This window comes from Lytechinus variegatus, chromosome 6 (genome assembly GCF_018143015.1).
Source record: "Lytechinus variegatus isolate NC3 chromosome 6, Lvar_3.0, whole genome shotgun sequence".
In the NCBI taxonomy this organism is placed as follows: Eukaryota; Metazoa; Echinodermata; class Echinoidea; order Temnopleuroida; family Toxopneustidae; genus Lytechinus; species Lytechinus variegatus.
The window spans coordinates 42,108,437-42,124,671 of NC_054745.1; the positions used below are offsets into that span (position 1 = coordinate 42,108,437).

General features: G+C 35.9%; 1 protein-coding gene across 1 annotated transcript in view; it reads left to right on the forward strand.

The window, feature by feature from the left end:
* LOC121417852 (MAM and LDL-receptor class A domain-containing protein 1-like) overlaps nucleotides 1-16,235 on the forward strand; it is a 94,915-nt gene that overhangs the window by 41,578 nt on the left and 37,102 nt on the right. The window contains exons 36-45 of the mRNA XM_041611585.1: nucleotides 14-162; nucleotides 2,236-2,358; nucleotides 3,111-3,345; nucleotides 6,431-6,657; nucleotides 7,705-7,828; nucleotides 8,294-8,410; nucleotides 9,094-9,234; nucleotides 10,635-10,891; nucleotides 12,385-12,469; nucleotides 13,719-13,847. Coding sequence (XP_041467519.1) covers nucleotides 14-162; nucleotides 2,236-2,358; nucleotides 3,111-3,345; nucleotides 6,431-6,657; nucleotides 7,705-7,828; nucleotides 8,294-8,410; nucleotides 9,094-9,234; nucleotides 10,635-10,891; nucleotides 12,385-12,469; nucleotides 13,719-13,847 — 1,587 coding nt within the window. The remainder of the gene's footprint in view (nucleotides 1-13; nucleotides 163-2,235; nucleotides 2,359-3,110; nucleotides 3,346-6,430; nucleotides 6,658-7,704; nucleotides 7,829-8,293; nucleotides 8,411-9,093; nucleotides 9,235-10,634; nucleotides 10,892-12,384; nucleotides 12,470-13,718; nucleotides 13,848-16,235) is intronic.

Genomic DNA, 16,235 nt, shown 5'->3' on the forward strand with positions numbered 1-16,235 from the left:
TCTTTTTCTTTAGGCCATGTCTTTATTGCTGACATGACGAGCCTGTCTTCAAATAAAGACGTTGGGATTGTAGACACTGGACCAATAGCAGCTACTACTGGAGATGGGCAGTGCTTATCAATGTCATATTACATGGTCAACTCTAAATATTGCCAATTTAAGGTGAAAGATGCGCAGTGATTATGTAATAAAATACAAAAGAAATAGTGAGTGGATGACATCATCAGTTCCCCCATTTTTATACCGACCAGGATGTGCATATAACTGTTTTGTGAAATGAAGCAAAACGTTAAAATGTCATTACTTTCTTTTTTTACAAATGATTTTGATGAAAAGATTTGAGTATTATTTATGCTTGTTTGACTTTTTTCTTTTTATTCAAATCAGCTTTCCGTTGGGGTGGACTTGTCCTTTAATAAATAGAACCATAACTGAGAACCAAAGAAAACTAAAAGTGTTTAAATAATGGTTGTAATCACTTTAAAATAGAAACAGGGAAGGATTAATTCCTTGTATGCTTAAAGAGCTGATATAGTGGCTCAGCTACAGCCAGGGTGACAATATGATACAAAGTATCAAGCGCAGTAGGATATACAGTAAATGCACTATATTGTCTCACCTGCGTAGCAGAGTGAGACTATAGGCGCCGCTTTTCCGACGGCGGCGTCAACATCAAATCTTAACCTGAGGTTAAGTTTTTGAAATGACATCATAACTTAGAAAGTATATGGACCTAGTTCATGAAACTTGGCCATAAGGTTAATCAAGTATTACTGAACATCCTATTAGAGTTTCATGTCACATGACCAAGGTCAAAGGTCATTTAGGGTCAATGAACTTAGACCATGTTGGAGGAATCAACATCAAAATCTTAACCTGAGGTTAAGTTTTTGAAATGTCATCATAACTTAGAAAATATATGGACCTAGTTCATGAAACTTGGCCATAAGGTTAATCAAGTATCACTGAACATCCTGCATGAGTTTTATATCACATGACCAAGGTCAAAGGTCATTTAGGGTCAATGAACTTTGGCCGATTAGTGGTATCTGTTGAATTCCCATCAGAACTTTCAAAGTTTATGGATCTGATTCATGAAACATGGACATAAAAGTAATCAAGCATCACTGAACATTTTGTGCAAGTTTCAGGTCTCATGATTAAAGGTAAATGCTAGTTTTGGTAACGATATCAAAATGAGTTCGTACAGAATCCAATGAAATGACCACTAAATTGTCTGTTGGTATAAATAAAATGCATGTGCCAAATGATTCTGGAAGAAATTGTGTAATTGCTGAGAAATCAGCAAATAAGCACGGGATTCGGGTAGGGCGTCGGGCCCGACGCCCTAAGCAATAATTATACATTGTCCCACGTGCGCTTATCTGTGTTGGGGATTTTCGGTGTGAACATTTTTCAGCGTAGATTTCAAGATTTCACAAAGTCCAGTTAATGTAACTGTACCAGATCTAGATCCTCGATGATATACTGGCAATTGAGCCTTGTTTTACAGACTTTCTCATGAAATCAGTGTTAACTGCAACTACTGGAATTTCTCTTTAAGGTCAAATGTCATTTAGGGTCAATGAACTTTGGCCGATTTGGGGGTATCTGTTGAATTACCATCATAACTTTGAAAATTTATTGGTCTAGTTTGTTAAACTTGGACATTAGAGTAATCAAGTATCACTGAACATCCTGTGCGCATTTCAGGTCACATGACCAAGGTCAAAGGTAAATGAACTTTGGCCGATTTGGGTGTAACTGTTGATTACCGTCATAACTTTGAAAGTTTATGGATCTGATTCATGAATCTTCGACATAAGAGTAATCAAGTATCACTGAACATCCTGTGCGAGTTTCAAGTCACATGATCAAGGTCAAAGGTCATGTAAGGCCAATGAACTTTGGCCATGTTGGTTTTTTTTGTTGAATAACCATCATATCTCTGTAAGTTTATTGGTCTAGTTCATAAAAAGTGGACATAAGAGTAACCATGTATCACTGAACATCTTGTGCGAGTTAGAGTAGTTTTCAAAGTGAGCACTGCTGCTATATTGAACCTCGTGATGCAGGTGAGACGGCCAGAGGCATTCCACTTGTATTATTAATGCATGGTGTTGAGGTAACTGGTAAACAAATCCATCTTGATTATTGCCTCACAAAAAAGGGCATAAAAATGTAAAATTATTATTTGTCTTTATATTTGCCCTTGTCTTTATTTACTCTCAATAGATTTATAAGGTTCAGTTAGTATCTGGTGAGACTGAATTGTTATGGGAGATGGATGGCATTTCACATGAAGATGAATGGCACGTCATGGAGGTCAACCTTAATAATACAGATGGCTATTTCAAGGTACCAGTTCTTCTTTTTCCTCTTTTCTTTTTTCCCATGACCGCCCACCTTTTCATTATCATTTTCATATGATTAATTACCCTCATTCAAGGTACTATTCAAGTTCTTCTTTTCCTCCTTTTTTCCCATCTCCCACCTTTTTCTTTTTTTTTCCTTTTTTTGTATGATTATTTCCCCTCATTCTTACTTTGTTGCATCCTTTTCTTTCTCTGTTTTATTTGCTCATTTCTTTCTGTAGTTTACATGTAGTGTTTTTTTATTTGTTAATCGTTTTAGTATTCTGTTTTATTTCTTCTCATTTTTCTTTCCATTGTCATGCTTTAAGCACCTTGTAAAAAGTCAGAGCTACATATTTCCTGTAGAAATTAAAGGACATTTAGCATCCCTAAAGCATGGTTCCTTGCTAACATATGAAGCATAAACTACATGTATTGACAAGATATCTTCCCTATCTACTGTATTTTGTGTTTCGTCCCTTTCCTATTTTTATTTTTTTAGTTTGTCTTCCACTTTCTCTTTGCTTGCTCCTTAATCATCATTATTCTCTACTATTTCCCCTTTTTGTTCATACATCTTTGAAAAATATTTTCTTGATTTTTCTTTATGTCATTGCCTTTTTAGTTATCTATTCTCCGTTTTGATGGATAGATACGTGTAGATTGCTTGCAATAGCACTGTTTAATTCTATATAATTCAATTTCATTCAATTACTTCTTTTGATGTAAGTTAAATTTGGTTTGATTTGTTGTTAGGTCCGCTTCCAAGCCTCAAGCAGAGATCGGACGATGAATGCAGCTATATCAGTTGATGATATCACCCTAAGCACTGCACCTTGTCAACCATTTGGGTCATGTGACTTTGAGACTGGACTCTGCTCCTGGAGAAACGAAGAGAAACTTGATGACTTTGATTGGAAACTCATTCAAGGCCGAACACCGACTGACTTTACTGGTCCACCAGCCGATCATACATTTGGAACACAGTATGGTGAGACACATAGGCTTTGGTGATGATATTGAAAGTAGCGTCATATGTTTGATACACTTTGTCGTAAGACACAGAGAGTGTCACTAGTGTACCTTTGGGGGGCAGACTGCCCCCCCCCCCCCCGACGTTGAGGTCCTTTTTTTGCTTGTCAATTTTTTTCTGGTGCGAATCCTTTATTTATGGTTTTCTTTTTGCTTGTCAAATTTTTTGGCGGACGATTTTGTCCCCCCCTGTGGAAAATCCTAGGTATGCTACTGAAGAGTGTAAAATGTTCATGTTAGTGTCAATCTTTGGCATTAATCATAAATTTAAATCCCGTTTTGGTACTAAGAAACACAGGATGCAAGATGTTGGTGTGGATGATACAATGTACATCATTATCACCATAATGTTATCACAATCATCTTATTATCATCATCATGACCATCATCTCCATCAGCATCTTCATCACCACCATCTTCTTCATCAGCATCATCATAACCATCATCTTCTCTGTCATCAGCATCATCATAACCATCATCTTCTCTGTCATCAGCAGCATCAAAACCATCATCTCCGTCATCAGCATCATCATAACCATCATCTTCTCCGTCATCAGCAGCATCAAAACCATCATCTTCTCCGTCATCAGCATCATCATCACCATCATCTTCTCCGTCATCAGCATCATCAAAACCATCATCTTCTCTGTCATCAGCAGCATCAAAACCATCATCTCCATCATCAGCATCATCATCACCTTCATCTTCTCTGTCATCAGCATCATCATAACCATCATCTTCTCCGTCATCAGCAGCATCAAAACCATCATCTTCTCCGTCATCAGCATCATCATCACCATCATCTTCTCCGTCATCAGCATCATCATCACCATCATCTTCTCTGTCATCAGCATCATCATCACCATCATCTTCTCTGTCATCAGCATCATCATAACCATCATCTTCTCTGTCATCAGCATCATCATAACCATCATCTTCTCTGTCATCAGCATCATCATAACCATCATCTTCTCTGTCATCAGCATCATCATAACCATCATCTTCTCTGTCATCAGCATCATCATAACCATCATCTTCTCTGTCATCAGCATCATCATAACCATCATCTTCTCTGTCATCAGCATCATCATCACCATCATCTTCTCTGTCATCAGCATCATCATCACCATCATCTTCTCTGTCATCAGCATCATCATAACCATCATCTTCTCTGTCATCAGCATCATCATAACCATCATCTTCTCTGTCATCAGCATCATCATAACCATCATCTTCTCCATCATCAGCATCATCATAACCATCATCTTCTCTGTCATCAGCATCATCATAACCATCATCCTCTCTGTCATCAGCATCATCATAACCATCATCTTCTCCGTCATCAGCATCATCATAACCATCATCTTCTCTGTCATCAGCATCGTCATAACCATCATCTTCTCTGTCATCAGCATCATCATCACCATCATCTTCTCTGTCATCAGCATCATCATCACCATCATCTTCTCTGTCATCAGCATCATCATCACCATCATCTTCTCCATCATCAGCATCATCATAACCATCATCTTCTCTGTCATCAGCGTCATCATAACCATCATCTTCTCTGTCATCATCACCATCATCTTCTCTGTCATCAGCATCATCATAACCATCATCTTCTCTGTCATCAGCATCATCATAACCATCATCTTCTTTGTCATCAGCATCATCATAACCATCATCTTCCCTGTCATCAGCACATCATCATCACCATCATCTTATCTGTCATCATCATCATCATAACCATCATCCTCTCTGTCATCAGCATCATCATAACCATCATCTTCTCTGTCATCAGCATCATCATCACCATCATCTTCTCTGTCATCAGCATCATCATAACCATCATCTTCTCTGTCATCAGCATCATCATCACCATCATCTTCTCTGTCATCAGCATCATCATCACCATCATCTTCTCTGTCATCAGCATCATCATAACCATCATCTTCTCTGTCATCAGCATCATCATAACCATCATCTTCTCTGTCATCAGCATCATCATAACCATCATCTTCCCTGTCATCAGCATCATCATCACCATCATCTTATCTGTCATCAGCATCATCATAACCATCATCTTCTCTGTCATCAGCATCATCATAACCATCATCTTCTCTGTCATCAGCATCATCATAACCATCATCTTCCCTGTCATCAGCATCATCATCACCATCATCTTATCTGTCATCAGCATCATCATAACCATCATCTTCTCTGTCATCAGCATCATCATAACCATCATCTTCTCTGTCATCAGCATCATCATCACCATCATCTCCTCTGTCATCAGCATCATCATAACCATCATCTTCTCTGTCATCAGCATCATCATAACCATCATCTTCTCTGTCATCAGCATTATCATCACCATCATCTTCTCTGTCATTAGCATCATCATAACCATCATCCTCTCTGTCATCAGCATCATCATAACCATCATCTTCTCTGTCATCAGCATCATCATAACCATCATCTTCTCTGTCATCAGCATCATCATAACCATCATCTTCTCTGTCATCAGCATCATCATCACCATCATCTTCATCATCATCATAACCATCATCCTCTCTGTCATCAGCATCATCATAACCATCATCTTCTTCATCATCATCATAACCATCATCCTCTCTGTCATCAGCATCATCATAACCATCATCTTCTTCATCATCATCATAACCATCATCTTCTCTGTCATCAGCATCATCATAACCATCATCTTCTCTGTCATCAGCATCATCATAACCATCATCTTCTCTGTCATCAGCATCGTCATAACCATCATCTTCTCTGTCATCAGCATCGTCATAACCATCATCTTCTCTGTCATCAGCATCATCATAACCATCATCTTCTCTGTCATCAGCATCATCTTCTCCATCATCATAACCATCATCTTCTCTGTCATCAGCATCATCATAACCATCATCTTCTCCATCATTAGCATCATTGTAACCATCATCTTCTCCACCAACAGCATCATCATAACCATCATTATCAATGCTGTGGCTATTACTAATGTATTTTCTCTACCCTTCTAGGTACCTACATCTACATAGAGTCTTCTGACAGGCAAACGAATCAAAAAGCTATCCTAAAGTCTGGAGATTTCCTTGCCTCTGAGAAGCGATGTTTAGAGTTTTATTACTACATGTACGGCACCTCAGTAGGATCTCTGTACGTTCAAAGGCAGACTGATACACAATCAAAGTTCACCAATCTCAAGAAACTGAGTGGAAATAAAGGAGCATACTGGAGACAACAATTGGTGAGATAATCAATCCATGGGGGGTTAGGTTTTGTTCAGAATGATGTAAAAGTAAGGATGAGGGTTAATTTAGTTTTAAAGGTTAGATTTCATGCTTGGCGTAACAGATTTTCCATCATAGAAATTGTCGTCTGAGCAAATATCGTGGAACCAGTATGGCACATTATATAAATTTAGATTCAAATTTCATTGACATGTTTTCTCACTAATTGGAAAGTTCTTTATTAGTTGTATAGTGTAGATATTACACAGATTCAATGTAAATTTAACTTTTTGTTAATCAATTCTTGTTCAATCGCTCATGCATGAATGAGGAGTCATATACCAGAAGAAAGATGAGGCTCAAAGATTTGCTATGATGATATATGTCTCTTGTATTTGTGGTGAGGTATATATTGAATAATTGATTACTCTTGGTTTTTTATTTCTTGTTGGACACATTTTGGACACAATACTAAAACAGATCATTCATGTTAATAATACATCATGTCATTATATTTTACAATTCAATCCAAGAGCATTGCAATTTCAGAACCCGCTTTCTTTATACAGACTTACAGGTATTGTGTTTTCTCTCTGTGTAATCGTTACAACCTCCTGTGTGGTTTAGAGACCCATTATTATAGAGTTCAATTCAAATATTTGTATGTCTCTACATTATTGTAGTATGTCCAATTACATCTGATATACAAAACCTTATTATTTCCCATTGAGATTTTATGCAATATTTCAGATGTCTTATTCTGTCTTTCCTTTTATGTAACAAATGCAAATGATGCAATTGACAAAACTTATTCTTCCTCACAATTTCTTTTACGCTTCTGTTTTGGACTTTTTACTCTGTATTTCCTTTCACTGAGTAGATACAATTACATGTAGGTGTAGTGGATGCAGCTTATTTACTAATTTAGATTTTATGATATAGTTATGATATCTTATTCTGTATTTCATTCATATAACAACTACGATTAGATGTGATAGATCTACCAATCGATAATTTGTGCTACAGTTTAGACTTGTAATTCCGTCTTTCATTTCATATAACAGCTCGCATTAGATGTGATAGATGAAGCTTATTCCTACCAATTGAGATTTTATGCTACAGTTGGGACGTCTAATTCTGGTGATATATCGCTTGACGATATCGCTTTCTATGATGGAGAATGTCCTGGTAATTATAATATTCATTTATATATTTTTTAAGAATTTCCAATTACATGTATGATTATAAAGCATCCCAATTAAAAAATCAGAGTATTCAAATAGTTCTAGCTGAAATTATCAAACACATTTCATATTAAGTCTTATCGAACAGTCGTCAAGTGAATAGACATTTCATACAAGACATGATATCCATTTAGATTCATGAATTAATTATTGTTTTATTTCAGTTATTTAGATTATTATCATCATCAGCATTAGTGTTTTTATTATCATTATTCTTGTTTATTAATGTATATGCAGTTATCATAGTAATTTACGTGATTTTCAGCTGAACCCAGACACCGATTGGTTTTGTTGATAATATAAATCAATTTGAAGTTCAAGTTATTATTGTTTTCATCACCGTCATTATTGTTATCATCATCAATTTTGTTTTTCTTACTATTACTTTTTTTATTGATATTGTTTTTAGCCGAACCCCCAGACTGTGATTTCTACTGTGAAGATCCTGACAAGACGTGTATTCCATACAGCAAGTTTTGTGATTTCATACCTCATTGTCCAAACCAAAGAGACGAAAGTGACTGTGGTAAGTTAGCAGTTTGAGTCTTTCACAATACAAGCACCAATAACATTCATTTTTAGTTTGACTTTGTGGAGTGATGTGGCCCAGTGGATTGGTCTCCGGACCTTGAAACAGAGAATTTTGGGTTCAAATCCAAGCCATGGCTTAAAAAAAATGATCCATTTTATGCTTACACTCAACCCAGATGACATGAATGGGAACCTATGCAGGATTAATTCTTGAATGCACACATTTAACTGGAAACAGCAGCTCTAGCTGAAAATGGGGAAATAATAATAGTGCACCTTGAAATAGATTATTTCTAGATACATTTAGATGGCTATCTATAAATACCTATTTCTATTATCATATTAAGAGACCGACTTGCCATCTCCTATAGTAGTACTAGTAGTAGAGGTGCCTGGCTCAGTGGACAATTCTCCAGACTTTGAACCACAAGGTCAGGGTTTCAAATCCCACCACAGCACTTGCATCCTTTGGCTAGGTGTTAATTTGCCACTCTCCTCCCAGATGTTATAAATTGGTACCAGTAGGAAAGAATTCCTAGAATTCTTGAGCGACTGATAACAAGAGCTGTGCTAAAGCTGGGGTAAAAGTATGCAGTGCTTAGCAACATTTATATTAAGCATTGCATTAAATGTTGTATCAAATGTTTCATATTATTACTTCTTTTGTTATATCTGTAGGATCATCATGTGACTTTGAAGAGGGTACCTGTGGCTGGTGGAATTCTGGTCACAATGTTTATAAGTTCATCAGACATCAAGGGGATACGCCAGACTCAAACACTGGACCAGCCTTCGATCACACCACACTTACTGCATTCGGTAAATTCTTAAATAATATTTATGTGGATTTGATTTTATTTCATTTTAATTATTTCTACGTTCAAATCACTATCAGAATTACAAAATAGATGTACAGTGAATACAATATACAAAGTGGGTGGTGTTTACTCCAGCATGCATCACTGAATGCAATGGAAGTTGAAATATTCAAATCCTCAATTAAAGGAAAAGTCCACCCCAACGAAAATTTGATTTGAATAAAAAGAGAAAAATTCAACAAACATAACACTGAAAATTTGATTAAAATCGGATGTAAAATAAGAAAGTTATGGCATTTTAAAGTTTTGCTTATTTTGAACAAAATAGTTATATGAACGAGCCAGTTACATCCAAATGAGAGAGTTTATGACATCATTCACTCACTATTTCTTCTGTATTTTATTATATGAAATATGAAATATTTTTATTTTCTCGTCATTGTCATGTGAAATGAAGTTTCATTCCTCCCTGAACACTTGGAATTCCATTATTTTAACATTTTGTGCTTCAGGCAAGGAGGTCCTAATCGTCAAATTCGTAAAAATAGAAATATTGTATAATTCAAACAATAAAAAACAAAAGAAATAGTGAGTGAGTGACATCATCGACTCTCTCATTTGGATGTAACTGGCTCGTTCATATAACTATTTTGTTGAAAATAAGTGAAACTTTGAAATGTCATAACTTTGTTATTTTACATCCGATTTTGATGAAATTTTCAGCATTGTGCTTGTCTGATTTTTCTCTATTGATTCAAATCAACATTTTTCTGAGGTGGACTTGACCTTTAAAACTCATCTTTTTTCAACACTATCATATTTTTTATTTTGTTATAGTTTTGTCTACATTAGTGAGCCCACTTGTGCACTTTGAAACACCCGTATAAAACCCCTTATAAATTTTATCATCATTAGTATTATTTTATTTTTATAATGCTATGTACTATATATTTACTATTTGATCTTCTGCACTAGGTTGGTATATGTATGATGGTGGGCCCCAAGTCTGTATAATTCAAACAATAAAAAACAAAAGAAATAGTGAGTGAGTGACATCATCAACTCTCTCATTTGGATGTAATGAAAGTGCATTACACTATAATATACTATCATTATACTATTTCATCTCCTTGCACAAGGTTGGTATATGTACATTGGCATCACCCCTAGTTCTGGTACACGATGTGCGGTGTTTTCATCCAGTATGCATCATCTTTTTTCAACGCTTCCATATTTTTTTTAATGGATTTATTGTCTACGTCATTAAGCCCACCTGTGCACTTTGAAACACCCATATAAAGTGTCCTACAAATATTATTAGTAATAGTAGTAGTATTATCATTGTTATTATTATACTACATGTATGTCATATCTATTTACTTTTTCATCACTTTGCACTAGGTTGGTATATGTACGTTGGCATCACCCCTACTTCCGGTACACGATGGGCAGTGTTTTCATCCCGTATGCATCACAATGCAGCAGCGACCTGTGAGGTTTGGTTTTGGTATCACATGTACGGTGAAGACATTGGTTCTCTAGAGCTTTACATACAGGAAGAGAAATTCTTGATGAGACCATGGGTGAAGACCGGAAGCCAAGGAGACACATGGCATGAGGGTATCGCAGCTCTTGGAAGGATTCCTGGAGGATTCAATGTAAGACGATGTTACATAACTCCCAAGAATGTTCTGTAATCTGATTGGTCCAAATTGGATCACATGATATTCAGTGTATTGCACTATGGCATCCAAAATGCACTATCCTGCACTCTGACATCAGAGTGCAGGATAGTGCGCGAGGTCTGGAATTATCTAGAATTATTTACAATGTAGATCAAGTACAGCATTCAAAGCCACTCTGTAACATGGGGGAGGAGGGGGGTGTATAAAACAAACAATGCATGCATTCTTGTGCAAAGAGGACCTAAATAATGAACTCTGTGCTGCACTAGCCAAATGGATATACCACACCGAGGTCTGCGGTATATCCATTGACTCTTCTCACACATTGTTCATTATTTAGCCCTTCATGCACGCACTTACGTTCATTATTTGTATAATGATCCACAGTATTTATATTGCTCCATATTTTTGTTAAAAAACTTTCATAGACGCAGGCTCATCTAGTTAAGCTAATTACTACATATCTGCTAAAATAAGTGAGTTTTGAGAGACGATTAGAGAGTTCAGTGTTGTCAATTTCACAGAGTGAAGAAGGAGGGAGTTCCGGAGGCCTGGAGTAATAGATGAAAAGGCACGGTCTCCATATCCCTTTACGTATGTGTAGGGTACATGAAGATCATAGGTGGTGGTTTTTGTTGATAACCTTTTTTTTTGCCTGTTAATTTTCAATGCGTCACCCCATAAACAAAAAGTTTGGTCGCTATTTTTGGGGGGGGGACTTGTGTAAAAAAAATTTGGGGGGTCCCCTCCTAAAATTTGTGTCTTCCGCCTCCAATGATGAAGAGTAACACCAATAACAATGAGTGCAAGCCAGGATGTAGATGATGTTCTATCACTCACCGAACCCTAACTATGATGCCTAATTGTATTCTATAATCCTAAGCTTTCAATGATAATGGAGAAGGGGAACAGAATTTTCAGAACTTCACTGAAAACACAATTTTTTGGGCCAAAAAAATAAAATTCATTAAATGCACTGAGAATCATGAAATCAAAGCAAAATCTTATGAAACAGAACTGTGCCTATGGGAAAAGTCTTTCCATCAAACCTGAATCCTAACTAAGAGAAAAATTATCAACATTTTTTAATAGTGACCTTGTTATGTAATTGTCATGACTTTGAAATTAATTGCAGTTCATTGAGGTGAAAGTCGCTACTGATTTCATTCAACAATGATCATTTGATTGAAACAGGATAATGTAATTCCATTGACAAATTTAATGAGAAAGAGAACTATTGTACTGTAAATTTACCGAAATTATTTTATTTCATATATATATAGAACTGTCATTATTTCAAAACACAAAAATGAATGCAATTTTCTGAGATTAAAGCTGCTATTTGTTTTAATCCACAATAATGATTTGATGGGCATGGGATAATGTGATTTCATATATTAATTTCAATGGCATAAAATAATTGTCGGTTTACTGTTATGACCTTTCATCAATTTGTCACACTGCAGGTGAAGTTTCAGTCAGTACGTCAATACACTGTGTTTGGTGATGTAGCCATAGATGATATTAGTATGAGACAGTGTGCATTACCAGGTAAACTCATTCTACCTCTCTCTATGATAATAATAGTAACACATAGACTTTTTATAGTGCACTTTCCATACATGTATTTATAAGATGCCAAAGGTGCTTTAACCCTTATCTAACTGGGGGGGGGTCAATCTGACCCCCTCAACAAATTTGGTCATTACGCCATTGCACAAAATATTTTGACCGCGCTGCTCTCCGACTTTTTACTTTCATGTCTTGCGCTTTTTTGGGGACCGAATTTGCGACCCCTGGTTACGGTTTCCAAAATTATGCAACGTTTTGTAAGCGCATGTCAGACCCAAAATTTCTCAAAAATGTGATTCTGTGTACAAAGTCAATGAAAATTGTATTTTCTACAAAAAATTATAAATGTATGATTATTTTTACTTTTGTTGGTATAAATGGGTTTATTTAATGCTGCTTAGATAGGGTTAAATTTTATATAGTTGTAATGTCAAATAGTATATTTCAATCATAAATTGACTCTTCAACTCTGAAAAAAAATAGTTTAAAGATAATTGTAATATGTTAAGGCACAAATTACAAACATATACTTAGATAGTAAAGAAAATTGTTATCACTGTATTATGTTTTCTGAACATCTGTGCCTGTACTTGTATCATATAATCCTTATATTGGGGTTTATATTATGGGAAATGTTCCAACTATCTCTGACTGATTACCTGGGTAACTTGCACCTTCTTCATATTACCATGGAGTAGAAATGAATTGAGTGAAAAACACACAAAAAAATTATATGAAAAGAGTATCTTCCCCAAATAATTTGATATCATTTTTTACGTGGTATAGATCTATATAATTTTCATGAGATGCCAGATTTCATTTGTGTCAAAACAAGTTGTGACTTCAATGAATGAATCTGACAATGAAGCCATTATCTACAGGAATTACATTCAAACTGAAATTGCTACAATTGTAGCAACACATGTATGCATGTATTCTGATGCATGCCTTTAAGTTGTGTATTCGCTGATTATCTCTTTATCTGTACGTGCAATTAATTTTTCTTAATGGTATTATCACTTTCTGTTTCTTTGTTGTTCTAAATTTACTGAGATATCTTGTATTATTTCTTCCCCTTCTTTCTTAGTGCTTTGAAACTTTCGTATAAAGCACTTGATAAATATTGTATATTATTACTATGTCTATTTGGACAGGACTTTCATTAACAATTTGGCAATATTTGGGGTGTAAAATTTTGTTGACTTACTCTGTTTATTTTGCTATACAGTTCCACAGGTGAGAGACTGTGATATTGATGAATTCCGCTGTGCTACTAATGCCTGTATACCATTCATGAGAATATGTGATTTTACTGATGATTGCGGAGACTTTTCAGATGAAGCTCCTGATCTCTGCAGTAAGTTACATTTCAATATTTTTTTCACAGTTTACACTTCCGAAGAGACTAGGAAACAACATGTTTAAAGGCCTGGTCACACCGCCGGAGCGTTGTTGGAGCGGTCGTGGAGCGGAGAGAAAAAAATCATCACCGCTCGCTACCGTTCACCATTTTCGATTTCGATTGTTTTCAATTTTCTCCCCAACTTTGTGAGCTATAAATTCGACCCTCTCTCCCTACCACTCCAACAACGCTCAGGCGGTGTGACCAGGCCTGTAGATACACACATTTTAAAGTTTCACCCTTTTTTGGTATTAGATAGCTTTAAGGGTTGAAAGTACGCAATGTAATACAGGGTATGGAGGTAGATCATCAAAGTTCGTTGTGGAGCGTTGTGGCCCAGTGGATAAGTCTTCTGTCTTTGAAACAGAGGGTCGTGGGTTCGAATCCCAGCCATGGCGTAATTTCCTTCAGCAAGAAATTTTTCCACATCGTGCTGCACTCGACCCAGGTGAGGTGAATGGGTACCCGGCAGGATTAATTCCTTGAATGCATGAGCACTGAAAGGCAGCTCGAGCTAAAGCCAGGGTAATAATAATAATAATAACAACGCGCCTCGGAATAGAATATTTCTAGATAGATGGCGCTATATAAATGCCTATTATTATTAAAGACTTTTAAACTTTCATACTTTTTTATCTGAGAGATATCAAATGATGAATATAGAGATCAAGTGTAGGGGATAAGAAGACTGTTACAACCTTGCTTCTCACTTTATTTCTTATGTACAAATACATGTAGTGGACATAGAATATATACATTAGTACTTGTCAGGTATATGTACCTATGAAATGTATGACTTTGAGAATGGTACCCTTCGTATTCACATGTTATTACTTACAAGTCGGGTACCTGTGATGTGTGTGACTTTGAGAATGGTACCCTTCGTATTCACATAAACTTATTATTACTTGTTGGGTACCTATTACAGTATGTGTATGACATCGAGACTGGTACCCTTTGTATTTACATATTATTACGTGTTGGGTACCTGCAATAAGTGAGACAGGAAAAGGGTACCATTTGCATTTATAAATTATTTCTTGTTGGGTACCTACAATATATGTGACTTTGAGAATGCATGGTACCCGTCATATACTTGTAGGGTACCTATGATGTGTTTGATGTTGAGAATGGTAACCTTTGTATTTTATTTATTTATTTATTTATTTATCTTCCTTCATATCATTGTACAATACATAATCATACAACAGTACATTTCGATATATTACAACCAGGAAAGAGAAGAAAGATGAGGTGACCAGGAGATGCAGAGCTTGTAATTTAGGTCCCTCAAAAGATCACAACTAATTACTTTGTACATGGCTTATAAACAACTAGATAAATCTACTACATAGAGCTAACATATCTACAACAGACACATAAAAAACATGTATATATAATATGTTTAAGTGATTAAAAAAAAGAAAAAAGAGAAGAATAAGAAGAAGATAAGCAATGAGACAGAAGGAGGGGAGAAAATAGCAGACTGCATGGAGTCAAAAAGTGAGGAGGTAGAGAGAGAGAAAATCATGAAATAGGGCAAACCAAAAGATAACAATTGAGAAGAGATAGTGGAGGGGGACAAGGGGTTACACACAACACGACATAAAACAGATAGACCACACAATGACAGAAGGACAGGCTGGCTCAGTAGATATCATCATGTAATAGGTCCATGGTCCGAGCGAGGCCACAGTGATAAATTACAGATGTGATGTATGTGTATGGACCTACTACAAATAAAGCAAGCCCTGGCTGGGGGGGGTTCATTATTCATTATTATTAGGTATCTACATTGTGTGATGTAACTTTCAGAATTGTACCATTTGTATTCATATATTAGTACATGTCAGATAGCTACATGTATGATATGTGTGTCTTTGATGATGGATCCCTTTTGATTATTGCATTATTATTGTTAGGTACACGTATGATATGTGTGATTTTGAGAATGGTAGCCTACATATTGTCAGGTACCTATGATATGTGTGACCTTGTGAATTGTACCCTTTGTATTTATGTACATTGTTATTTGTTAGGTACCTATGATATGTGTGACTTTGAGAATGGTACCCTTTGTCTTTATATATTGTTATTTGTCAGGTACTTATGATATGTGTGACTTTGAGGATGGTACCCTTTGTATTAATACATTGTCATTTGTCAGGTACCTATGATATGTGTGACTTTGAGGATGGTACCCTTTGTATTGTACATTGTTATTTGTCAGGTACCTATGATATGTGTGACTTTGAGGATGGTACCCTTTGTATTAATACATTGTCATTTGTCAGGTACCTATGATATGTGTGACTTTGAGGATGGTACCCTTTGTATTGTACA